General features: G+C 39.6%; 2 protein-coding genes across 2 annotated transcripts in view; both read right to left on the reverse strand.

The window, feature by feature from the left end:
- Positions 1-1,287: 1,287 nt before the first annotated feature.
- LOC144652475 (kinesin-like protein KIF21A) overlaps positions 1,288-26,572 on the reverse strand; it is a 36,974-nt gene continuing 11,689 nt past the window's right edge. Inside the window, exons 12-37 of the mRNA XM_078512485.1 lie at positions 26,297-26,379; positions 25,636-25,733; positions 25,009-25,075; positions 24,234-24,387; positions 18,226-18,309; positions 16,002-16,095; positions 15,477-15,646; positions 14,704-15,096; positions 13,776-14,084; positions 13,164-13,304; positions 12,850-12,960; positions 12,346-12,450; positions 10,831-11,046; positions 10,344-10,387; positions 9,746-9,821; positions 7,703-8,214; positions 7,155-7,244; positions 6,818-6,951; positions 6,021-6,157; positions 5,015-5,193; positions 4,269-4,383; positions 3,865-3,900; positions 3,269-3,403; positions 2,775-2,901; positions 2,346-2,418; positions 1,288-1,497 (exon numbers count right to left, since the gene is read on the reverse strand). Coding sequence (XP_078368611.1) covers positions 1,416-1,497; positions 2,346-2,418; positions 2,775-2,901; positions 3,269-3,403; positions 3,865-3,900; positions 4,269-4,383; positions 5,015-5,193; positions 6,021-6,157; positions 6,818-6,951; positions 7,155-7,244; positions 7,703-8,214; positions 9,746-9,821; positions 10,344-10,387; positions 10,831-11,046; positions 12,346-12,450; positions 12,850-12,960; positions 13,164-13,304; positions 13,776-14,084; positions 14,704-15,096; positions 15,477-15,646; positions 16,002-16,095; positions 18,226-18,309; positions 24,234-24,387; positions 25,009-25,075; positions 25,636-25,733; positions 26,297-26,379 — 3,765 coding nt within the window. The 3' untranslated portion in view covers positions 1,288-1,415. The remainder of the gene's footprint in view (positions 1,498-2,345; positions 2,419-2,774; positions 2,902-3,268; positions 3,404-3,864; positions 3,901-4,268; positions 4,384-5,014; positions 5,194-6,020; positions 6,158-6,817; positions 6,952-7,154; positions 7,245-7,702; positions 8,215-9,745; positions 9,822-10,343; positions 10,388-10,830; positions 11,047-12,345; positions 12,451-12,849; positions 12,961-13,163; positions 13,305-13,775; positions 14,085-14,703; positions 15,097-15,476; positions 15,647-16,001; positions 16,096-18,225; positions 18,310-24,233; positions 24,388-25,008; positions 25,076-25,635; positions 25,734-26,296; positions 26,380-26,572) is intronic.
- LOC144652600 (uncharacterized) lies at positions 19,277-24,227 on the reverse strand. Its single transcript, XM_078512665.1, has 2 exons — positions 21,109-24,227; positions 19,277-20,564 (listed from the first exon to the last, which is right to left on the reverse strand). The coding sequence occupies exon 1, from the start codon at positions 24,150-24,152 to the stop codon at positions 23,112-23,114; it is 1,041 nt and encodes a 346-aa protein (XP_078368791.1). The 5' UTR covers positions 24,153-24,227; the 3' UTR covers positions 19,277-20,564; positions 21,109-23,111.

Here is a 26,572-nt window from a genome sequence, read left to right on the forward strand (position 1 = left end):
AATGTTATTGTTAACGTGAACGCGTCTAAGAATCACGATATATGCTCTAGTAAAACACACACGCAAGACATCATGTTAAATGTTCCAGTATATGATTTTGCGGGGGAGAGGTCAGGCGTAGTCAAAATACACGGAACAATCTAGGGTAAACAATAGTCGCTCGTTTAAGAACTAAAACGAGACGAGCCTCTTTCCTTCGGCCTAGGGTTTTAAAATGGAAGATTTCATTCAGGCGAGAAAAAAAGTTAGTTGCTGAGGAGAGAGGGTGATGAGAGTCTCAAAGGATCATTAGAATAAATAGCTGGGAAAGTCAACCTTTTTACGAGGCATGCACTTACTTGCTACGCGTTTTGGTTTAATTTAAACGTTCTAGGGAATCACTACAAATAGTAACAAATTAAACACTGACAAACTTACTAAAAGTGAATTCCAGTTAATAGATACATAGCTAGAAAACAGATACGCAAATACGATATTACTCTGCTCCTAGATGATGGCTGCAGTTCCCTCTGCTCCTCATAATTATTTTATATAGTTTTAAGTATTTTTAATCCTCTTTTTACATATTTTTTTTGTTGCATGTGCTCTGTAAGGCATTTAAATGTCCCGCCTTCAGCGAGCAATTTATTAACTTTTCTGATCTTTGAAAGTTTGTTTTATTTAATATTATACATACATATTATAAAAATTCGAAAACAGTACTTCAAAATGCAACATTCCGTGACGAACCAAAAAGCGTAAAACTGCACAATCTAATAAGTAAAACACAAGAGTTTATTCAGGGCTTCTTTTTCTATCGCAATATGGGAGGCGCGGTGGCCTAATGGTTAGTGCGCCAGACTCCGGATCGTGCGGTTCGGGTTTGAGACCTGGCCGCCGGGCACTGCGTTGTGTTCTTGGGCAATACACTTAACTCTCACAGTGCCTCTCTCCACCCAGTGTATGAATGGTACCGGTGAATTTACTGCTGGGAGGTAACCCTGCGATGGACTAGCATCCCATCCAGGGGGGAGAAGAAATACTCCTAGCCTCTTAATGTTACAGAAACTAATGAGCCACAAGGCTCGAATGCAGGCTTTACCTTACCTTACCCTTTCTATTGCAAAACAATGACTGGCAAACTTAAATCATTTCTGTGCATCATCGTTAAATTGTACTTTAGCGTGTAAAATCACAAATTTCGTCCTCGAGAAAAAAAACTGAAGTCTTCATATTTAGGCGAGAAGTCTTGAAAAAGTTACAAACTATAGAGATAGAGTACAACAAAAATAACCACACAGACAGCCGTTGCATGTAACCACATATATATTTTGCTTTGGTGTGACAAATATATTATATACAAATTGCAGTGTTCTGTTGAAAATAAGCGAAATTCATTATTCACAAATATATAAATTCACTTTATAGAAAAACTACTAAACTTCCACCGAGCGATCTAATTCAGTTAATTGCTCATCAAGTGTTCCAGTCACCCGCCACAAGCGAACCAACCGGTCACTAAAACAAAAACAAAAAAAGGTCATGTTAACACACAAGTTTATCCCAAGCTTATATTTATGTTGTAGTTCAATTTTACCCCTGGTGCAATTTGGTTTTTTTCCTCATTTTATATTCATTATCATTGAGCACCATACATCAAAACAAACGAAAATACTAATTTGTACCAAGAGTAAAATTGACACCACCAACTTTAACATTAAGTTAGGAACGGTTTTGAAATCTTTCAGTTGGCTATGTCCAATCACAGGGCCAGCAATTAAACGTACAACTTATGGGCACCTCTCCCAGACTTGATGAGTTTTCACATAATTCGCCACGCAATGGGAAAACCAAATATGTGACCAAAAAAAAGAAATTTATTTTGACACTTATTATTTCAAGTGGTAACTGTACGATCCATTTCACTGTAAGGAATCGAGAAACTTGGGAAAAAACAACAAACAAAAAAGGTCCGAGTGTATGTTTTTCAAAAGGCTATTACGGGGTTGGCTTACTTTCCGGGAAGGGCGGAGAGAGGGGTGAATAACACCGGTAAGAAATATCTTATGGAAAAACTCTCAAAAGATAAAGAAAATAAACTCAAAATGATTTTTCATTCTGACATGAATGTAGATGTTATAGAGCGGTTTTTTGCGCCTGTTATTTCACCAACGGGGATTCGGAAATTTTAATATAGAGTTTGCTTTAATTTCACACATCAGTGTAGTAAGCACATGTCCACAGTGTAAAGATAGAGCTCTTAACTTTTTAGTGCAGAAATCGAAACAATAATGATTGAGATCTTCAGTTGCTTGCCCTGTCTGGTTTTTGCTAAAGCCCACTAACAGCCTTTCAAAGTAACTAACCTTGATGCTGTAAATACACACGACGAATTTGTACAAATAGCATTTATGGGATGTCTGTGAGCTTTGATTTCACCTGAAATACAAACAAGTGAAAATGTTTGACAACGTATGAATTTTCCATACTACAGATAAAACATATCTCTAATAAAAGTTAGGAGAAAAGAGCGAGAGCGAGCGAAAGAAAAATAGAATATAAATTCTTTCGCTTAACGCCCCCCCCCCCCCCCTCTCGTTTCTCCCGTTTTGCGCTGGCGTCCAGTTGTCTCGCCGCTCTTTCCCGCGCTCATCGATCGAAAGAATAGAGGGTTTGAACAGTCTTAGAACACTGAATTTAAAATCTGGCTTTCTAGCCTTCAGCGCCGATTTAATAAGAAGTCTAGGATTTAAAGATGGCACAATGATTTTGAAGATAACTCAAAGTTGACTTACACACAAGAGCTCCATTCTCCACGCGCCAGAGCTTCAGCATACCACCACGGCATCCGCTGAGTAGCACGTTTTGCGGACGTAAGAAATCTAACGCACAGACCCAGTCCTTATGAGCCCCAGTCATATGCTGTGAAACAAGAATCAAATTGTCACCAATGTCAATTACCCTGCCAATTTACTGCAAGCTTTGTCACAAAATTGTACATTATGCATCCAGAATACTTTGGGATAAATTGAAGATCAAAAACCGTGGACTTTAAATATTCTCCAAGACGGGGTAATGCCGATTGAAAAAGCTATTACTTTACTTGACCAGGCAAGACCACGTCCAGTTGCTTAGTAAAAACTGACGACAACCGCACGCCAAGAGAAGATCGGGGGCTCAATCATAGACAAGACTGCGGGCTCAAATGGTTTTATTCTCTACTGCAGCAACCAACTTCTCTGTCGCGGTAACGATATTAAATTCACCAAGGTTTGAACATTGAACACACCTGTATAAGTTGCTGGGTTTCAATGTTCCACTTCTTTATACTGTTGTCACGTGATCCACTGAACAGATATTTTCCCTTAAGAGCCAATGACTGTACGCCATCATAGTGAGGCGGCTCCAGCTTGCTCCTAGCAGACTGTAAGAAAATACAAGCCACGTGGTTATTCCTTGATACAAATGCACCAGAAGAGGGTCTGGCTTTTGGCAGGCATCAAACGTTTTATGAAACTACATTTCAAAAACCAAGTAAGCTTAGGATAAGAAAGAACAAAATTTCTCAGAAGAAAGCTTGGCGACATTATTTCGACCTTTAAGGAGTTGAGCAATCCGTATCTGAGGAACGCTGATTTTAATATTCCACGTTTTCGCCGTCATTTGAAAACATTTTTTTATTTGGCTTTCTTGGCAAACTAGACCCAGTAAGAGAAAAAAATATGTTTAAAAATTGGGAAAACTAAATTTTTTTTTTTTTTTTTTTTTTTTTTTTTTTTTTTTTTTTTTTTTTTTTTTTTTTTTTTTTTTTTTTTTTTTTTTTTATATTAAAATAAATAATTTTTTTTTTTCTATAATTAAAAGAAGTATAAACTAGTTAATTACCTGTACACCAACATTAGAACCATTCACTTCGAATATCTGTAAAAGGAAAAAAGAAAAGAAAAGGAAAGAAAAATAAGTAAAAAAAAGCCCTGAGGGAGACGAAAAGAACACTGATAAATTCGTCGGCCAACGTCCCCCAAACTATTGCCGTTGTTGCTGTAGAGAACAGCTAAGAGGGTACATGAACCGTGATGTCTTGTTAAGTGACGTTTTCGTGGCCGTTGTGATTTGTTAAAGCTCCTTAACGTATCTACTAAACATAAAGTACAAAAGTGACTTGGGAAATAAATAAATAAATAAATAAATAAAAAGAAAAAAAAAACACTTTGATTAAGAGATCAGAACCGCGGGCTCAGGCCCTTCGAGCAAGAAAGCTCATGTACCGCGTGCTATTGCTTGCTTACCTTGACGTAATGATCACGTGATCCGGTAAACACCAGGGATTCTTTGTTTGTTTGCCGGAGTAATACCGTCATGACAGGGCCTGCGTGACCGCCAAGCTTGCCGGTCATGGAATAGCTGAAAACAAAACACAAAAAAATACATGACCGCAACCAGTTAGCAAATCTAGCAGTACTACCAATGTGCAAGGAAAACAGATTTCTACATTGTTGATTTCCGGTGTTGTGTCAAACAAAAGTAACACAGAAACACGGAAAGAAAAGGTCACGTCGACCAGGGCCAGGGTTGTTCCATAGCCGATAACACTTACCCAGAGTGTTCAATATCTGTTATAGACTGTTCACAATCCCCCATTTTTCCGTTAAGTCGTAAAGATCGATCGTTGAGTTCAACGGGCCGCCATCTTGGTTCCTGAACGCGAGCGAAAACTGGGAAGAGTGCAAAAACCCCGTGGGTGGGGATGAGGGGTTACCCCTACCCAAGGGCAGTTTTCACTCGCATTCATGAACCAAGATGGCGGCCCGTCGAACTCAACGATCGATCTCTACGACTTCACAGAATTATAAGGGACTGTGAACAGTCTAAACATCTCTTGTAGAAAAGTGTTTTATTTCTTGTTATATTTCAACTCTATCACCTTTCAGTAAGATACTTGAAAGAATCTGAAAAAAGGCTGAATCTGGAGTTTGACATATGACGACGTCAAAACCTACAAAAGGCAGAAAAACTGAAATCAAAATTGTCTCACCTATCTAGGTCCCAGATCCTGACCGTGGTACCCATTGCAGAGAAGAGCAGAGAACCATCGGCGGAAAGTTTCAAGTCGTTAATTTGAGTCTCTGACGTCATGCTGGACAAAAATGAACCCAAAGAGGACCCTGGCGGTGTAAGACTCCTTATGCATTTGCCATCTCTGATGTCCCACACCTGAAGGGACCAAAAGAAACAAGTTAAAAAACTGTATAATTTCATGTAACCGGCTTCCGATACTAACAGTTTTGCAGTAGTAACCAAATTCAGCAGTTTGTAGGCAAAAGAAAATGCATGATTAATAATGTTTGCACCCTGTTTAAAACCTCCTTTGAAAGACCACACGAAACAATCGTTTGTCAGTGAGTTACCTAAAGTTCGCCTAGAATTTGGGAAACAGAGACTTTACTACCAGGGAGCAAAGTCTTTCAATTACTTAGAACTTTAACATCCAGACTCTTAGAGCAGTTTTCAATTGAGTATAGTAAAACCAAAACCAAAGTAATTACTCTGGCCAATCACAAAGGACACAGACAATCTAGTCAGCCAATCAAAACTCGAAGCAAATACATGTCGCAGGCACGAAGCGCGGGAAAACGTGCGTGAGCGAGTCACGTTTGGTTTTGGTTTTACTTCTGATTGGCTAAGAAGGTGGCGCGAGATTTTTTAACCAATCACTAAGCGTAGTGATGCAAAACCAAAGCAAACACAAATTGCTTTCGACACTCAAGTGAAAACTGCTCTATTTAAGAAACAACGAAGTAATCATATTAACAGTGGCCCCGCTCGGCCCCGCCCTTTATTTTTTAACAAATATTTAGAACTTTTATAGTCTTTTGAAATATCTGTAGCTTTTAATATTTTTAGCTTCTTATTTTTTGTAGTCATTTATAGCTGTTATTTTATTGTACAGGACCACTCTGATAACTGTGCATCACACACACTGATGGGTTTGTTCCTGTATAAATATTCGCAATTATTATTATTATCATCATCATGTCTACCTTGATAACATTTTGTGATGCGCCAAAGATCCGCTGTGTTTTGGGACAGTATCGCACGGCGACCACGTCCCTCTTGTGACCAGCACAAGAAAGCGTTTCTTCGCCTGTATTCAGGTCCCATACTTTAACTGTGCGGTCTGCAAACAAACGGAGAAAAAGAATTAAATCAATTGAATGAAGATGATGTCCAGATCAAAGCCAGAAAAAAAAAAACAGAACTAGAGTCACGATGATGATCTTTGAGTTTCGCACTTGAGAAATCTTTTTGGTAAAAAAAATAACTTTGTTTCCTGTAAGAGAGAGACCCTGGAAACAAGGTTAGAGAATAATTTATTTCTGATTGACATGGCTGATTTGCGTTTTAAGGAACCTTTCGTTCAGCATGTTTACCCTTATTGTTTTTTGCGCAAAGTCCAGATCACTTGAAGAACCGTTTTGTGGCGTTTTGTGAAATGCTTTGTTACACTGTTACACAATGAAGAGTTGACAGACTTTTTCGTTTGCATCTAAAAAAGCAAAATTTGTGGCCGTTTTTCGCCAATTAGTTTGTTTTTTGGCTTCCTGTAGAGCTAATGTAATGTTATGTAATCCACCTCCACGCAGTTGAGAAAAAACTAAAACGCAAAACCAGTAGCAATATCCCTTATATAATTGCAGTTACATCTGAGTTGGTCGCCATTGGGACACATGTTGCTTAGCAACACCGCTGTCGTAAACCGAGGGCTCAGTCAGTTCTTGGTTCGGGATTTCCGCACTCGTTTTACAGAATGCAAAGGGACTGGAAATAGCAAACTAACCTTTAGAACCAGTGAACATCAGGTCTTCAGTTACATCAAGAGATAACACAGCACTATTGTGTCCTGTAGCCGCATATGTACAAACCAACGGCGCTGGCTTCCCCGCAGGGGGGCGGAGGGGAAGCATCCGACCACTGCAGAAAATAACATGAAAACTTTTTTGAATCAAGGTAACGTATCATAAAAGGTTGTTTATGAAGAACAGAAACACAAAAACGATGATTTGAAAAAAAAAGATAAATAAATAAACACGTTCACACATCGGGCTTACGTCGTTTAACGAAGGTGTTGCGTTACAATTTGTAACGGTGAGTGGCGTGACATAAGCGTTACTTACATATCAGGGTCGGACTCCTGAGCGAGGCTGCTTGTTAAGCGAGCAAAGACGTCTTCTGAGGTCTTCTGCTGTATAACGCTATCATCGACCCTGTCGCAAAAATATGAGAAACGTCGCCGTTACTTGCTGAAGACAACCGAATTTCTCAAAGAACTTTAACATTACTTAAACAACTTTAGCCTCCACATGAAGGGTTTTGCATCATGGACAGATGGAAAGACAACGCGATTCTTAGTATACATTCAGTGTGAACTCGGGGGGCTCAGAAAAAAGTCCAAATGGTACCAAGTGTTGGCGGGTTCTATGACATTCTCTTTTAATTTCCCCTGAGGGAGAAGTACGGAATTCCACACTATAATTTTTATATCGATAACGTAATCGTATCTGCACGCGAAAATTCATAAAAAGGCCGGAACCAATCAGACACTGCAAAGATCTCTGTAGAGCGATGTCGTCAGAAAGGAATTTGTCTGTATCGAAATTCTCCCTGATGTGAGAAAAGTAGAGCACGAAGAAGGAACTCTGTTTTACTCCATGTTCAAACTTACCCAGCCCCAGGCCTATCCGGCAGCGATTTCCTCTGTAGAGCAGGAGAAGCGGGCTGGGACCTAGGCTGAATCGAGACACTAGATCCCGAACTTCCAAACTTGCTGACAGGAAAACTCCTCGCTGACTTGGACTTAATATTACCACGTACTAACGAGGCAGGAACCGGTGCAGGACCATTACCGTTGAGCGAGTTGGAGCGGGATGTCTTGACAGGGCCCCCCTGACTTTGGTTCTGGCTGGCTTGGGAGACAGGAGGGGGCGGCATCAGATTTTCGCTGTTCTGTACTTTGCGCGACTTTTCTAACTCCAGTAACTTCTGCATTAGTTCAGGTGATATTTGACGTGTTGCCTTGGGGTCTCCGGGAGCGGGAAGTGCGGGCACTAGAGAGAGGCTTGGTACTGGGGCAGCAGCCTCGTCTTCGTCCCCGACTGGGTCAAGCCGAGGATCACGCCTCGTTTTGATTCTGTCCGGGTACAAGAACTCTTCCTGGGTTCCAGTTCGGCGACGAGCCTGCAGAAACATGAAACAGAACATGACATATACGATTTATTGACTCCAACGTTGATTTGTCGAATCGACAGCAAAACTGAAACGGAATTCTATTCGCAGTTAAATTGATTTTACGACTTAAAAAACAAGCACTTTCATCCACTTTTTTGTAACAGCTGGTTTGGACGTTTGTCCGTCTACGAACCCTAGCAGAAACGCGCGAAGTGTTTCGGACTCTAATGGTTGATTTCCACTGACGCGTAATTTTTTACGTGCGTTTACGTGCTCAAAAAAACTTACGAGATAATGTATGAACGGCTTGCGTAAACGCGCACGCAAGCCGTTCATACATCGTCTCTAAACTTGTCCACGCACGTAATGAACTACGCGTAAGTGGAAATATAGCATAACGTTTCTTTTAAAACAGCGTAGTGTAGCACAACTCGACCTCTATATTGTAAATTTAGTTAGGGAACCTAAATAGGGATATCCTCATGGTCGTAGTTTTCAAATACCATTTGTATTTGACTGAAGTATTATAACAATAGAGTTGATGTTCGCGGGCGTAAATATGTTTTTGGCCCGACTCAGGCTCATTTTAGCCCGAGCCGCAGGCGAGGGCTAAAATGAGCTCTGAGAAGGGCCAAAAACATATTTACGCCCAAGAACATCAACTCTATTACTATTATAATCATTTCAGAGGGCATTTAGTTAAGGAATCAAAAACAGTAAGCGATATCTTGCACACTGCCGTTGCGAGTCGGCGTATATTTCTGATTAAAAACTAGGTTTAAAAGTTTACAAAACTCTGCAGAAAACCGCAAAATTACTCAAAACAAACTTTGCTTGAATAGGAAATTACAAAATTCTATCGGCAGCAAAGAAAAAGTCGCCATTTAGAAGTGTTAAAATTAATTGTGCTGTTAACTGAACTGGCAGTTTGGAATATGCCTGAAATTCAACTGAGCGAGTTTCGCTCGTCGAAGACAAACTTACATTCACTTCACCGCCTGGATTCTTCTTTGAGTTTCTGTAATTCCTCTTCATCTAGCTGAGAAGACTGAGAATTTGCTTTCCTGTTCAATCCTTCAAACATTTTGTCGTTATAAAGCTCAAAAACAGTTTTGAAACGTCTCGACTCAAATCAAACGAAGCTTGAAATTATGCCAGCTTGTGCGGTTGTGCCAGCCAGCAAGAAAACGGCGCGAACAGTTGAATGGTTTTCAGTTCTGATTGGCTGGCTTCGGTTTTTTCTTGTTTCTGATTGGTCCACCGCAGCGGGCTAAAATATATTTTAGCCCGCTGAATTCTCCATTTTAGCCCGCAAAATACGCCACAATGCCCGATGAAATGATTATAATATTGCATTATGACAGACTACAATAAGTCTCCCTTTGAGCGAGAAGCGAACCTTGCATGCCTTACGCACGGGTAAAACGAACCCCTGCGCGGTGTCACGAGTTTCCTCCCGAGTAAGTATAGCCAGTTCCACTCGTACGCGCGCCTTTAATTCTTTTTATCATCTCTAAATTTCTGTTTACAAATCAATCACCTTGTCTTTGGGTTTTGATGGTGGTTGCTGCTGTCCTTCTCCGCCAGAATCTTTTACTGTGCTACCACTGGAACTCCTGCAATGCACAACACAATATGGTTACCCACACCACTTACAAAATATTACTACAGATTAACGATGATCTCAAGATAGTTTGGTAACGAAATGTTACTTTCTAACCAAAGAGAACTCCAGTAATAGTTAACTGGGCATCGATCAGCGACACAAGCTTGGCGGGAAACATTCCAAGTTCTCCTAAAAGAGTCTAACCTATGGCCTTCGAAACACTGATCGCACACTATACCACTGAGCTGCAGGAGAATTTACTGGGTTTATTCGTTACAAACATCGCATCTTTCCTACTGCTAGGATTAGGTGTACAATATTTGTGAAGAGCAAGAATGGTAAGTAATTCCATTTCGAAAGATAACTAGCAGTCAGCGACGCAAGCTTCGTAGAAAAAGAAATCCGAGTTTTCCACAGGCCTCGTCTTTTCTTCTCTCGTCTTCTACTCTCTTTCTTCACGATCAGAGCTGCGACTCTTCCTCTTTGAAATGACACGCAATATGAAACACGATAAACCAACACCATACAGTACCTGGAAAGCGATCCGACTTCATCCTTTAGTGAATCCAGGCTGGTCTAAATATTGAATAACAATAAAAAAATTCAAAGCCGTTAGTTTTGCTACTGTTTACATGTTGTAACCATGCCAGTTTAAGGAACGCAAATGGGACCCTCCTGAAAACCCCCCCCGGGGGTTGGGGGGCCCCCTCTTAAAATTTTTTTTTTTTTTTTTTTTTTAAAGTTTCAGTAAAAATAATAATAATGTGCGCGTTTCAAAAAAACCGCGCAAGCCTTTCTCCGATCGTAAATACTTTCCCTTTTTACCAGTGTTACATTCGTTGAATGAAACTAGTCACGGACTCAAAAAACACAATTTTCATCAATTTGAAGAAGGCATACCACACTGTACCAATCTTCTTTTCGCGAAAAACACATTTTCAAATCGAATTAAGCTATAACGTGATAGTTCACTGTTTGGTATCGCGTAAGCTATCTTGATTAGAAAAACATTTCCATACCAGGGATCCTCTTAATCGATCCCTAAGTTCTGATCCACTGAGTTCTGAGTCCGTTCCTATAGCAGCTGCAGCCAGATTTTCTATACTGCTGAATGAGTCATGGTACTGTAACACATGCTGTAGCAGCTCCTGTTGAAGTTCGTTGTGCTGTTTCATGGCATTCAGTCTCGCTTCAACTTCTTTCGCCGAGGCTTCCTTAGAAGACGCTTCGTGACCCTACAAGATGTTTCCCCATTAACTTCTATATAATCATATGTATATTTACTCCTGGGTCCCCTCTTAGGGACCCCCTTAAAAGGCATCTTGTAGATTTTTTATCTAAACTGTTCTGAAATAAGTTAAGGTAGGCAACTTAACCCATGAAATAACATTGTCTTTGGACTTTTAACGGAAGATATAGCCTTTATTTGGAGATAAAAATCAAACTTCGGCTATAAATATCGATTTTTGAAGGCGCACGAAAACAACTTGAGATTGTTGGCGGCTGTTTTCAAATTGCAATCCATTTCCATCCGAGCCATCCGCAGCCAAATGCGCTTTTAGACAGCTATAGTGCTCTAAAATAACATTCAAATATTAAATAGATTTAGCCAAGCCTAAAAGCGGAGCTCCCCGGTAATTTACTTTGCCCTTTATTAAAATATCTGAATTCACTAACCGTAGGTATAAAAAATAGTTAATGAGCCCGCAATCCAATAGAAAACCCATTTTTCGGTCAGCGGTCAACTTTATAAAAACGCGTTACCTCGATGAGTTATACACCTGAGCCCGCGATATGATCACGTGATACTGGTCAGCGGATACCTTGTATCGACAGCTGTCAATTGACCATAACTTGGATGCCCAGTAACAAATAGATGAGTGTTTATCTATTTCTGAAGTGCGCAACACCGTACGTACGCCGTACGCGCCCGCGAGCCATGCCGCTAGCCATGATGACCATGAAAACTCAAGTTCATGGTTTTCCTATTTCTGTGAATTTTCTATGGGTATGGGGCTCCGCTCTGCGGCCCTGCGGGCCGCTGTGGAGCTCCGCTATAAATCTGTGACATAGTCCCTTTAATTAACCCCTTACATCCACAAGCCCCCTCTCCATATACCCCTTGGGTACTCCTCTCTGTAAAGCCCATACTCTTCAAATAGCCCTGTCAAAAGGAAAATGACAAAAAATGCTGCTGCTAAAATGCGGAGATAAATTTGAATGTGCGTGAACGCGAAATTTTACGGTAAGCTACGAGACAGGTAATTGGCGAGTAAGAAAGTAAGTAAAAACTTTATTTCCGTGTCTATGTATTAAGCCCTTGTGAGTTAATTGGGAACACCAATTAAAATACCTAAAAACTATTAATACTTAAAAAATACTTAGCCTAAAATCATTTAAAATAATAAACTAAAAACTAATATTTACAATATTTTCTATGCACTTCAGAGCTTACAGCTCTGCTGTTCCTGTTATTTTCGTAATAGTCTGATAGATTCAGTTTTCTGATATTTGGTGAAGGTCATATAACCTACCAGAGATATTACTTTGGTCAGAAAGTGTTCCAGTAGGATACGGGCTTCTGTTAGTGTGGAGGTGGCGAAAAATTCTCCAATCTCTGCAGTGTCTCCGCCTTGCTCCTACAGAATACGCAACACATTCAATAGTAGTTTAGTTAGCAATGAGGCTGGGAAATGTTGCTGGTTTGATCGGATTGATCCAAGGTAAATCAGACTGGTTAGATCAAGTTAGTTCGAATTCCTGCCAGACCAACACGCGCAGTTTCAAAACAATTGACGAGAAGGTACCGTCTTGGCTCTAACATGTAAAAATGGTCGGTGTATTGGAATTTAAATCCAGACACAAATTTAAAATCTGATGACGCCCATCATCGACAAGATGGGATCATATTTTTGCAACTCGAAAATCATATGTTTTGCTAACTTTTGACAAATCTACACAATCGTTTACCAAAAAGTCAGGTTGAGAGGCAGTAGATATAATACATTAAAAACGCTTTTTTTGTCGAGCCGGCATACCTCCATCTCCATAATACTTGTTTGGCAGTCCGTAATGTTTTCCTGAACATAATCCACATGAGCTGTCAACGCTTCCAGTTGCTCCTTAAGTTCTTGAACATTGCTTTCCTCCTGTAAATGATGACCAAAAAAAGCTTTACTTACTTTTGTCAATTCGAGGTTTCTAGCGCAAAACAACTTTTTTGCGGCGAAGATATTCTTAATCGTAGATGAGACTTTCTCATGTTTGCCATGCACTTTAACGATCTTTAAAAAAAACTGAAGCTACTTTTGAAGCTAGAGTTAAAAATTGACTGATGTCAGATAGCACGTACCTTCTGTAGCACGGTAGCATTGTCGTATTTCATCTGGCACTTCTCTAACTGTTTACTGAGGCGATCCCGGTCCTGTATCCAGCGATCCATATCCGATTCCATATTTGAAATTGTCTGTCTTTTGATGATCAATGACGTGATCTAACGAATAAGTAACAAGATGGCTTGTAAAGAAACTTCCGTATGACGCGCTAGCGGAAAAAATAAACTTCCGCAAAATCTCAACTGAAGGTCTTAATATATAGATTTTGGCAAGCCTAAAAGGCTGGCGCCTTCGTCTAACGAGTGATTTAATCTCTTCTTCTATTTATTATTCTCTCACCAAGAACACAATTGAACAAACAACAGGAACAATGACAGGGCCGTTACCAAAGAAATACTATTTGAAAATGCTGCAGAAAGTGCTTCAAGGCTTTTAGATTTCAATTTTTTGAGGCGCATTCCCCCAGACCCCTATAGTGGCTCGTGCTTCGGCCTCGCAGATTTTGCCTCGTCTGTGCCAAAAGCCTGACAACGGCCCTGGATGCCCCTTGCCCCTAAAACCATAGTTACTGCAGCAGTTGAATTACAAGCTTACGAGACCAGCTTCTCTTGTAATTCTAAGACTTTTACCTTTTTATCAATGACATCCCATTTCTTTTTCGCACTCCGCGAGGCCTGTTCTACGGAGCTCTTTCTCCTCGGCGATTTCACAGGCAGTCCAGACGATCTACCAGCTGCTCCAGAAAATCTTGAGTTTGATGATGAAGCGCTTACAGACACTGTCGAGCTCGAGTAAGACGAATATGAACTGCTATAATAGGACGATTGTGAACTTTCCTCCAGGCCGTTTACTTCCCGGACGCTTAAGGTTGTTGTTTGGTTTCGTTGTGTTCCCAGCTGACCTGATACGGGTTTCTGTTGACGTCTTAGGGCCTTTACCTATTGATGTATTGGTCATTCAGTTTTTAATCGAATATCAGTTCAAACATAATACATCAAGAATGATTAAGATTGATGGAGACACGAGCGACTTTCGATTAAGTTTTTTTAAAACCAAAACCAAAGCAATAACTCTGGCCAATCACATGGGACAAAGAGAGAGGCACAATTAAAAACTCGAAGCAAACACGTGTAGCCGGCCTGAAGCGCAGGAAAACGTGTGTGAGCGAGTCACGGTTTGTTTTAGTATTAGAAAGTGGCGCGAGTTTTCTAAACCTATCACTAGGCATAGAGAAATGCAAAACCAAATCAAACGAAAATTGCTTTCCGTTTCGACACTCAAATGAAAACTGTTCAAAGACAGACTACGAAACGCCTGTTTTGAAATAAATGACGACAACTTTGAAACAAAATGGCCAATTTGCGCAAGATACAGCATCAGTGACGTAGAATACACTGTAGATGTTTATAAAAAGAAGTAAACCGTTTCTACGTCACTTTTCTAGGAGGAAGGAGGTTTTAAATGCGAACCTCTAAAAGTGGAGGGGGGAGGGTGCCGCAGAAAAAAAAACTGCTTAAAAGGGGTGGGGAGAGAAGGCAGGAGTCCTGCTTTATGTACCTCTTCTTGTTTCCTCTTGAGTACAACCTCCCGCCGCCGTTTATCCATTTCAAGATTCTTAATGGTCATCTGCCTCACACGAGATTCTTTCTTCAGTTGCGCGATCTCTTTGTTCCGCTTTGCCTCTTGCTGTTTATTCTTAGCTGCTTCTTCTTTCATCTGCTTCATAAGACGGACTTTTGTTCTCTTTAACTCGCTTAGTTCTCCCTGAAATGTTCTCAACTGTTGCTCGTTTTGCGCCTTTTGCCTGAGTAGTCTGGCGTGTTCTTTCTTGGCGGCTTGCATCTTTTTCAGCTCGCCTTGCAGACGGCTGATTTTCGTCTCGTATTCGCCGCGTATTTGACGAACCTTCTCCTCCGACTTAGAGTCTTGGTTTTTGACGCTTTGTAAAACCTTAAATGAAGAAAAAAGACACCGCGTTACAACACCTTGCTGTGACTTTATGAAAATATAACTGGCTCATGACACAATCCTTAATTTTTCCCAAGATTGCGTGACAAACCGAAAACACAACGTTTTTTGTGTTTTGGAATGGTACAGAGTGACCCTGGCAGGGGTCACCCACTTTGAAGGTAGGGTGACTCCGCGACGAGCCAACTTGTTGTCCTTATTAATCCTTCAAAAAAGATAAAGGAAATCATTCTTAAAGAAATATCAGTGCAAGAACATGACGTTTCAGCGACAGGATGACGCCAAACGCCATGTTCTTGAGATTTTATTTCTTTAAAACACTTAAAAAGATGTTTAAAAGACAACGAATCGATGACACCTACATGGTCTCTCTCTGTCTCTGTTTCCTTGATCTTGTTATGAAGCAGGGACAGCTTCTCCTCGTATTGCGTTTTCAGGGTTTGAAGTTTCTTCTGACTCGTCTCCAGTTCATCTATGAGCTTTTCTTTAATTGATATCTCCGTTGATAAGTCTGCCAGGTCCCCTGTCAAGTCTTATAAAATATTTATTTAACTCAATTTCTACCCTTCACAAAACGAAAAAATGAGAAGCGTGCACGCTTGCAGTTTCCACAGTAACTAAATAACTCACTCAACAACAAAAAAAACTAACTCACCCATATTTATTATATTGCACATTTAGCCCCTTGGTCGGCGCACAATGTCGGGCGCACTAACCATTAGGCCGCCGCGCCTCCCATTGCGAAGGAACATGGTCTTCACTTATTCCAATAATTTAACAAGTGCAATAAAATAATTATTTCAACAACGCTTGCTACCTACACTCTCTGCGTGCGCTGCGTACCTATATTTATAAAATATTTGAAAACCAGAGAATAACAAACTTACCTTGAAGAGTTTCATCCTCAGCCGAATCATCATCGTCGTCATCATCATCATCTGCTTGACCTTCGTTTCCTTCCGAATTATCTTCATCATTTTCCTGAGTGAGGTGCAAAAACATGTTACAAATGAACATTTCATGGCATTTCTTGTTAAAATGTAATAATAAAAACTAACTTGAGAAACAAAAGCAAAAACTTTCTTTCTAATATTGTGCAGACAGCAATGTGTAGTATTCTTCCTCTCACGTTTATGCACTAGTCAATTGAAACCCCCACCCCCCGACCCCCGGGGCAGGGCGGGGAATTAACGCGGCCATACCGGTGATTTAATGCGTATTTAACAGCGTGAAATCACCGGGAGTCGGGGAATTTAACACCTGCCGTTTTTAAGCGGGGCATTTTAGCGGGGATTTAACGCTGCACCGGAAGTCTGGGTAGCTCGGTCGCTTCATGTTGAGGACTGGGTCCTAGTCTCTCCGACTGCGAGAAAGGTATTTACACGCTTCATTCATTCTTCATTCTTCTGAATCTTTAATTAAAACGGGCCATCCTGTCTATATATTGTTCTTCTGTGAGAATTTAATGTTCTATAATCGAGAATTTATTTGAATTACGTAGATTTTCGAACTATTTTATAATGCAAATTACACATTAGCAATTCCAATTCTGAGATACATATATTGGTTAATTTGATTGTTTATTGGTCACTTTGAATTAAATTAGCGTTAAATGAAGGACCACTTAAAAAGCTTCCAAAGCAGTGTCACTGTATCAGATTTATTGACATTTGTAAACAAACACAAATGAAGTTTGGTTGTTCATATGATACACGTTTATATTGTTTCTGTTCCTATATGTGAGTCGCAATCCCAACAGCTTTTGTCATATAAAAACCTAGCAGTCCAAGTTTGTATAATTCTTCAAGCACAGCAAGAGCGACAACATCGCAGTTCCGTGCTGGACAGTGGACGTTGATTGAAAAATGTCAGTAAGAAACTATGCATGACTTATAATCTACTTGAGAATATTAAATCTACTTGGGAAATATCTAAAAAGGAGAAAATCTGTTTTGTGTTTTTACTGTGAAGCGACCAAAAAATACCGGGGCCATGGTGACGGAGGTTTTAACAACGAATGTTTCCCCGATGACCGGGGGAAATGGCCAAGTTTAACACTACATAAATGTTAAATTCCCCGCCCTGTCCTGGGGGTCGGGGGGTGGGGGTTTCAATTGACTAGTGCATTACAACAGAAGGCTAATTCCCTCTCTTGTGGCACCTGTGACTTTTACCAGAATAATTATAATGGCATAAAAGCTTGACATTTTTTGGTTTTGGATGTCCCAGTGCGAAGCTGTTCATTGGTTGTAGCAAGGCCCATTGCTTCCAAGAAATAATTCCAAAAACCATGAGCTTTACAATGATTTGAGCAATAATTAACAACTACTGACCAATTAAAATGGTTTCATGGATTTGACAACCACTGACCAATCAAAATGCATGTTAGATCTTACAATCATTGACCAATCAAAATGCATGTTAGATCTGACAACCACTGACCAATCAAAATGCATGTTAGATCTGACAACCACTGACAAATCCAAATGCATGTTAGATCTGACAACCACTGACCAATCAAAATGCATGTTAGATCTGACAACCATTGACCAATCAAAATGCATGTTAGATCTGACAACCATTGACCAATCAAAATGCATGTTAGATCTGACAACCACTGACCGATCAAAATGCATGTTAGATCTGACAACCATCGACCAATCAAAATGCATGTTAGATCTGACAACCATTGACCAATCAAAATGTATGTTAGATCTGACAACCACTGACCAATCAAAATGCATGTTAGATCTGACAACCATTGACCAATCAAAATGCATGTTAGATCTGACAACCATTTACCAATCAAAATGCCTGTTAGATTTGACAACCATTGACCAATCAAAATGTATGTTAGATCTGACAACCACTGACCAATCAAAATGCATGTTAGATCTGACAACCATTGACCAATCAAAATGCATGTTAGATCTGACAACCATTTACCAATCAAAATGCCTGTTAGATTTGACAATCATTGACTTATCAAAATGCATGTTAGATCTGACAACCATTTACCAATCAAAATGAACGCTAGATTTGACAATCATTGACTTATCAAAATGCATGTTAGATCTGACACATTTTATAAAAACGTAATACCCATCTTACTTCATCTTCTTCCTCGGTGCTACTCTCGTCACTGCTGTGTTCACCCCACGGCTGATCCTTTGCCTCCTCCTCATGGTTCAATTTCTGGCAGACCAAAAAAACACTATGAGTACATGTTACAACGCTATTAAACCAAAGAAAAGTGATATGACTTTCATATTTGCCCACAACAGTACAAGAAGTACAAAAACTTATTGTTATAGTGAAATTTGGAGTGAAATGGAGTTGATGTCAAGACAAAGCAGTCAGTAATGTCATAAGAATTTATTAGCCTAAAGAACTCTAACATATCTATTGGCTTCCAACAAAATTGGATTTTTTACTTTTTCATTCAAGCAAATCCATTACAAAATCCAACAAAATAATTGGCAAACATATTTAATTTCATATGACAAGGCGATAAGAATAAAACGAGTGAAGGCAGTTTTGATTTTTATAGTAAAATTCAGTGTGAAATCCCTTATAAGATTTTAGAAGCTGCAAATCAATCAGTGCTAGAAGTGCAGTGATTGTACAAATGAACTAACAAGCCAAGAGTGATGTCACCATCTCGGGCTATCTAACTGTGTCGAACTTCACAATCCAGCTAAAAGTTTATGTACTCAAGTTCATGTAAGGACAGGATCAAGATTTTTTTTATACTTTACATACAATGTCAGTACAATGTAGTTAATCTAAGTTTTAGAGAAGTCTTCTATTATCAGAATTTTATTTGCCTATTTTAAAATAAACTATTTTAGCGACCGGCCTTTAAAAACAGTTTTTTTAGTCCTCAACACTTAGAAGTGTGCAAACCAATTAATTGTGTATTTAGTCAATTAGAACATAACAATCTATTATTATTATTTTAAATTCGCAGTTGAAATTGAAAGCAAGACATTGGGACCTTAAAACCTATGATGGTCAATAAAATGCTAAAATTCAATTGACTGATGAAGCTGCAAGAACCAAGAGATTAAAACAAATTTAATTTTTTAAAGTAAAAGCCAAGTAGTAGAATTTTTAATCTCTTAATTAACATAATACTTTATTATAGATTAATAGAAGACAGACAAAAGTGTTGTAAGACCTTACCAAGCAGAACTTGAATGCTGAGGATTGTGGCAATGAGATAAAAGAAGATCAGCTATGCAACCACCATTTTGATTTCCATGGCACGTGAAATGGCAAACTGAAGTATCAGTATGGTTAATTGTTATTATGCAAAGTTTAGTACAAGACTGCTGATAGCTGGTCAATGGATCAACAAAGAACAAACATCGCACTGGGCATTAATGACAACAGAGACATGGAGAGCTGACACCAAGAAAGAATGAAAAGATGATGGAGTAAAGTATGCATAGGTTATAGTGACTGCCACAAGGCCAAAGTGAATGATTGACTGGTAGAAACATAGACAGACAGACAGACAGACAGACAGACAGACAGACAGACAGACAGACAGATGAATGGATGGACAGACAGATGGGCAGACATTACAGGCAGGCATACATCTACTGACAGACAGATATAAGAGCAGGTAGACAGACATCTACAGACAGACAGGCAAACAGACAGGCAGGCAGGTAGACAGACATCTGACAACAGACAGACAGACAGACAGACAAACAGGCAGGCAGACAGACAGACAGACAGACAGACAGGCAGGCAGACAGGCAGGGGGGGGGGGGGGGGACAGACAGACAGACTGTTGGTAGCATGTACCTTACATCCAACAGTGTGTGACTGAATGCTGTATGCTGTGTCCACACTCTATTACATACAGATTAACTTTCTACTGTTTTTTTTTTACTATTGTACTGCAAGATCATATTGCCCAAAGCCCATCATCCTACCCATCCAATTTTTGCAAGAATCAAGCACAATAAATTTTGCAATAATAGCAAACATCCCACAGTAAAGCTGTACATTTTGTTTCACATACCACATGCTTATGTTTATTCACATAACTGCTAACCCATAACCCCAGCCTATACATCTTATGCATATAGTGCATCTTACATGTATACCGGTACCACATGCTAGCTTTTGCCCTCCCTGGTGTAGCTACAATAGCTAGTCTGTGGGAAAGAATGGGAACCCTGCCCCTGGTGGTGAATGGGACACTTATGCAGCACCACTGGCAATAAATGGGGATCCTGTGTAGCTAGCCATTGGCAATGAATGGGGTACTTGGGCAGCTAGCCACCGGCAATGAATGGGGTACTTAATGGGTAGCTAGCAAACTGCCAATGAATGGCTATCCTGTCTGCTGGGGGTGAATAGGAACACTGTGTGTAGCTAGCACCTGGCAATGAATGGGGTGCCTGTGTACCTAGCCAGTGGCAATGAATGGGAACCTGTATAGCTAGCAGCTAGTCACGAATGAGAACCCTGTGTAACTAGCAACTGGTAACGGATGGGAACCCTGTGTGGCTAGTCACTGGTGACGAATGCAAACCCTATGTAACTAACCACTGCTAATGAATGGAATGCCTGTGTAGCTAGCTATTGGTGATGGATGGGAACCCAGTGTGGCTAGCCACTGCTAATGAATGAGATGCCTGTTTAGCAAACTTTTGGGTCTTGGATGGGAACCCTGTGTGGCTAGCCACTGGTGACAAATGCAAACCCTGTGTAGAAACAGTGTGCCACGGGTAATGAATGGGAAGCCTGTGAAGCTAGCTATTGGTATGGATGGAAACCCTGTATGGCTAGCCACTGGTAATGAATGCAAATGCTGTGTAGCTAACCACTGCTAATGAATGGGATGCCTGTGAAGCTAGTTATTACTAGTGACGAATGCAAACCCTGTGTAGCTAACCACTGCTAATGATTGGGGTGAACTAGTGATGAATGGGAACCCTGTGTGACTAGCCACGTGGGATGGGGGTGAATGGAAACTCTACAAAGGTAGCCACTGGCAAGGAACGGATACCCCATGTAGCAGGCCATAAGCAATGAGTGGGAACCCTGTGTAGCAATTCACTGTCATAAAGAACAACGTGTAGCTTGCCACACAGTTTCCATCCATTACCCGTGGCTAGCCACTGGCAATGAAAAAGATCCTTGCATAGTAAGACCCTGGAAATGACTGGGATACCTGTGTGTATACCTTTGGCATACTATGTACAACAAACAAAAAAGCTAAACACACAAAAAGACAAGAAAAGAAACAAAAACTGGTGGACAAAATAACAATGGAAAAGTTGAAAAGGACATAAAAGAACATAAAATGGAATGTAAGAATGTCAAAAACAAAAAGTGGAAAAGAAAAGAAAAGAAATCAAATTAGCAGAAAATAATATGCATGCATGCTCAGAAAACAACAAAATGGGTGGCAGTGAGGCAGAATAGCACCAAGCAACTCAAATAACAGCAGATGAAAATGGTTAAGACACAAATCAAATCAAGGTGGCAGAAAGCACACAGAAGATTTAGTTTCAACCATATTTTATTTTTATTTTTTTTAAAAAAGTTGTTAAAAGACAAGAGCCTTTATGCAGTTCAAAGAGCCTACTATGTTATGTAGTTTTATAGAGTCTATGTTGTTCACTGTTACAGTGTACTACTTGTACTGCACTGTATAAGACAGAAATACAGGCAGAATGATCTTAAAATTTAAAGTAAATTACAAATTGAGCAGTTAGACTTATTTTCACTATTATAATTATATTTGGCTGTTTGTAAGAATTTATCTAGTTGATAACTGAGTTCTAGAAATATGAATTACAGTAAAAGACTACAGCGTAAGATCTTGACTGTACTTTTTAGGAGTAGACAAGGCATTTTTTAGCAGCCAGAGTACTAGCTAAAAGTTATTTTAAATAGAGGATTAACAATTTATACTTTTATGGTCAGGAATGCTTCCAAAAAATAAACCAAGTCCAATTTTAGATCAGTTTATAACCATAATGGCACCTTGATTCGTTAATAAATTATCAATAATTGTTATTAACTAGTTTATAGTCTAAATTGTGTCATAGTTATTGTTCTGTTTACACGTACATCAAACAAATTCCTATCAAAGTTATTTGTTGTACTAGTTAAAAATAACACTTTCGATTTCACTTTAAATAATTCATTTCTGAATTCAATATGTTCATGTTAATACCTATTTAATTTATTTACATGATTATTTCTTTGGACTCAAGTCTCAGACCATCAGTTTAATGACATTTCCTAAATAAATAAAAATTAATCCTTTACAAGGAAAAATAAATTCACTGTTATTCCACCAGGGAATTTTTACAGCATTGCATTAAAAAGATTTTCTCTTTTATATTCATCTCCATTTTCCAAATTCCAATTTCAATATTCTTGACTCTGGGGCACAAATTCAATTTTTAACTGTTAATGGAAACACTGCATTTTAGCTCTTTTTTAGCTCACTGTCTCAACTAAATGTAAAACTTTTTATATACTGTACAATGCTTTCTTTTCCTTGGAAATATACATGTACATGAATGTGAAAATTTTACTGTCCAGATTCATACAACCATATTAGTTAGAAATGCATGCATGTACCGTACCTGAGCTAATTTTTGAGCCTTTGATTCCTGAGACTCATTAAATAATCTCGAAATTAGGGGTGGCGAATGGTACTTCAAAAAATACACATCTCGCAGAATTTTGTAATACACATTGGTCTCGCTGCCTTGCAAAGTTTTGAATTTACCATTCACCACCTCCTTAATTTCTCCTTAAATTTCAAAAAAAATGTTGTCAAGCAAAGAACAGCAGGGTGTCAAGAAAAAGGAAAGTCACCAGCTAGTGGATGGTGTCTTAGCTTGAAGCACACACAAATTCTCGTAGCCACTTAACAAGAAATTTATGGCGAAAAGTAAAGAGAATTTATATTCTGAGAATGGAACTGAAAGAGTTAAGCATCCCGCCCACACAGGTCTTTAAATCTTGACCTCGAATATTGGCCTGAAAAAAGCCGGCGGTGAGTAGAAGGAATCCGGAGGGCAACTGCCATTCTTATCAGACGCTTCACTGCCTTTACCTGGAGATTCAAGATTTCCTAATGCAAAAGCCATAGAATCAAGAAGCGAGTCTAGATCTTCTTCGAGTTGAATCTTACGTTCCCTTATATTGCCGGCTGACTCCGCTCTGTGTTCCCGCAGCAGATGTGGAATAGGGGAATCTAAATGCAAGTTTCTTCTATCTTTTATTTTCGACTTGTACTTGTAGACTTCGCTATCGGAGGCAACAGCTGCACCGTAATCACTTTCAGCCTGGCTGTCGCTTTCAAAGTGGTATTTGTAACACTCCGTGTCTGACACAATGTCTACTGGCGGCGGGTGCTGAACTAATTTCTCTGCTTTCAGCACTTCTGTCCTAGAAATGGACAGCTTTGAATTTGCCAGAGGTTGAACAATGTTATTATTCTCGTCGTAATGAAGTTCCGGTAATGAGCAATTGAGATCACTTGTAGAGCTGAAGGCATCCGAACACCTACTAGAAGCACTCGAATCAAACACGCGGCTCAAATCTTTCCTGCATTTGAAGCACTGCGTCGGTGTGAGATACCTTTCCACTGAATCACCATTTCCCATTAGAGATTCTAGACTTCGAGACCTTCTCTTAACCGCAGTTACTTCAGAATTAGCAGATTTTTGTTTGGGTCTGCGCAATACTACATTAGCTGTCACAGAGTTCTTAAGGTTGGATGTCAAGTTATTCAACGGTTTGTCACGGTCTGCTGGAGTTAAATAATTGCTAGGTTTTCGAGGTTTAGGACTCGGCTCTTTTGCAACGAGAGCACTTGCCCGCTGAGATCTACTATAGAGCCCAGAATCTGTTCTAGATTGAACATTACCAGTATTCCACGGAAGCCGAGGTGTTACAACCTTAAGTCTGCCACCGTTTGCTTGAAAAAAAGACTTGCTCTGAGGGCGAGCAGAGTAAACAGGAATGTTAGAAGAAGGTTTAACTCCATTCATAGCTGAATGAAGGCTGCCTCCACGAGGCTTAACAGGCCTAACACATTTGACTTTGGAGAGAGAAGGATTGCGTAATACCACCTGAGCTTTTTGGCGTTGTTTTGCCACATCCATCTTAGCCATCTCTAGTATGGAGGTAGTGGTGTTGTGGGTAGTGGGTGACGTCATACGAGACTTCAGTGTTGCGTGACGTGTAATGGCCATTGCCATGGCTTCACTTTCTGTCAGTTTGTTCCTGCAGGAGAGTAAGAATAATGATAAGTATTTTACCTACTATATATACTGGTCCCGAAGGGAGGGCTTAAGAGAAAAGGGTTCGATGGACTATGGATGAAAAGGAGTGGGCTCAATCCATGGCCAGGGATGCTGTGTTTAGTTCTTGGGCAACACACTTGCAGTGGATTTCCACTGTCGCGTAATTAAACGGACATTTATGGGTGTGAATTTAAATAGATTAGCATGCAGAAAATAAAATAGAGAAAAGGTCCAGCCAGAATGAAAACGTAGACCTACAGAATAATATTACGAAAGCACACTTGTAAAAAAGTTTGTTGTGTGGCCATGGTAAGGCACGTCGCACTGTAAGAACTACATGTACCAACTGGTCTGTTACAACTGTACTAAGTAGAAACATATAAAAATACGAAAATTTCTATGCCTATTCGGACCTCATAAAATGTGCCAGGTATAGGTTAATTCCATACTTCTAGACTCTGTTTGGTGTTCACTTTTTTGTATGTTATTTTACTTTACTAAAAACAACAATAATTGTTATTCTCCTCGAGCTCAGTGAACAATGGTAAATATTTACTTTGCTTTGGTAAACAACTGTTGATTATTTAATAAAAATCTTCACCTGAGCTCCTCAATTTCTTTTAAATATTTCTGGATGAGATCTTCTACTTCTCCATCAACATCACCGCCTTAAAACAACATTAGGCGAAGAAATGTTACCGCTGCTAGAGTTACTGCAATATTTTTTAGGGGTCTTTAAGGTTATCGATCAGAAAAATGATGGGAATGGTAACGCATTTCTTATGCAAATAACTCTTATTTCGGCAATATTTACTTGAAAACAGCGATTCAGTCATCAAATTGCCAGTGCCAGTTAATTTGTTATAATTTTAGAATTGGTACCTCTCAGGAGTGACAAATGGCTCTGGTCCACACTCACAAAATTTTCTAAATTTTCTGACAAATACCCAGCTGGCCTGGTCATTTTTATAGGGGAGTCCCCCCACCCCCCCCCCCCCTGCCAGGACAAGTCCCTTCGTGTTGTGGCAGCTTCATTTTCATGTGTGGCTGAGACAACAGGCTCAAGCAGAAATTCCCTTTATAAAAGTGTCCCTTCATGCTTGTCTAGGACTCAAATGCCCCCTTTGGAAAACTAACAACTTAAATTGTATTACATTTAGACATGCATTTTTTAAACGCTTCTATGTTATACCCACTACACAACAGAAAGGTTTAATATTTGCCATACTGTTCATTTGTGCCAACACTTGGGAGGAGATAAGATCTGTTATTCTGACTGACTGGGTATCAATTGTTTGCTGTAAAGCCTTGATACGTACACGAAGTCTGATAACAAAGAAACATAATCAATACCATACTTTTGTAAACACATAAATGTCCCCGTCGCTTGTCGTACAACTACACCTGTAGCATGTATATACTGTATAACACAACTAACATTAACACAATGACGAAATACAAAAGAAGACAAAACAGAAAAAACAGTTGTTGAAAGCAGCACCGTGTTCACGATCCAACATACAGTCATTTGTATTCAACAAAACTAATTTGGGGATGATAACCAAGGGCTCAAGCAGTTCTCAGAGATGGGATGTTCCTGCTATCTACAAGTAATATTAGTCTTCCAGCTGATTTCGCTGGTTATATGAGGCTTCAGACAAAAATGTGCTTTGCAAGGCAATCAAGAGAAGGACTTTGCTTGTCCAATAAGGGATTATTCTGCACATACCAGCTGTAATCAAATGGCAGGGTGCCAAACGATCCTTTTAAAACACTGTCTAGGGCGTCAATTTCTTTTTGGAGAGCTTAGAAAGTCTCGGGCTTTTTTAAAAAAGAAATACAAGTCTAAAATTGAAACATACATTACAGTTAGGGTAGCAATCACTTACTTGTCATTTTCAGTCTTAAGCATAACATTCTCATGGCAAACATCACTGACTTGGTCTCCATCCACTCCAGATACTCGTTTTCCCTGCCAGACAATGTTTAAAACACAATAACTATGACCAGAGGGTTGTGACAACAATGTATGTATCTGCCAGCTACAACATCCAAACAAGGCATCTATTCCGAATTTTAGAAATGCTAAAATGCGTATTTTCCTACAGACAACACTTCACTTTTCCCAAATTTAAGGCAAATGACAAATTAAATGGCTATTAAAG

Source organism: Oculina patagonica, chromosome 4, assembly GCF_052425735.1.
Source record: "Oculina patagonica isolate OP01 chromosome 4, crgOcupat, whole genome shotgun sequence".
NCBI lineage: Eukaryota > Metazoa > Cnidaria > Anthozoa > Scleractinia > Oculinidae > Oculina > Oculina patagonica.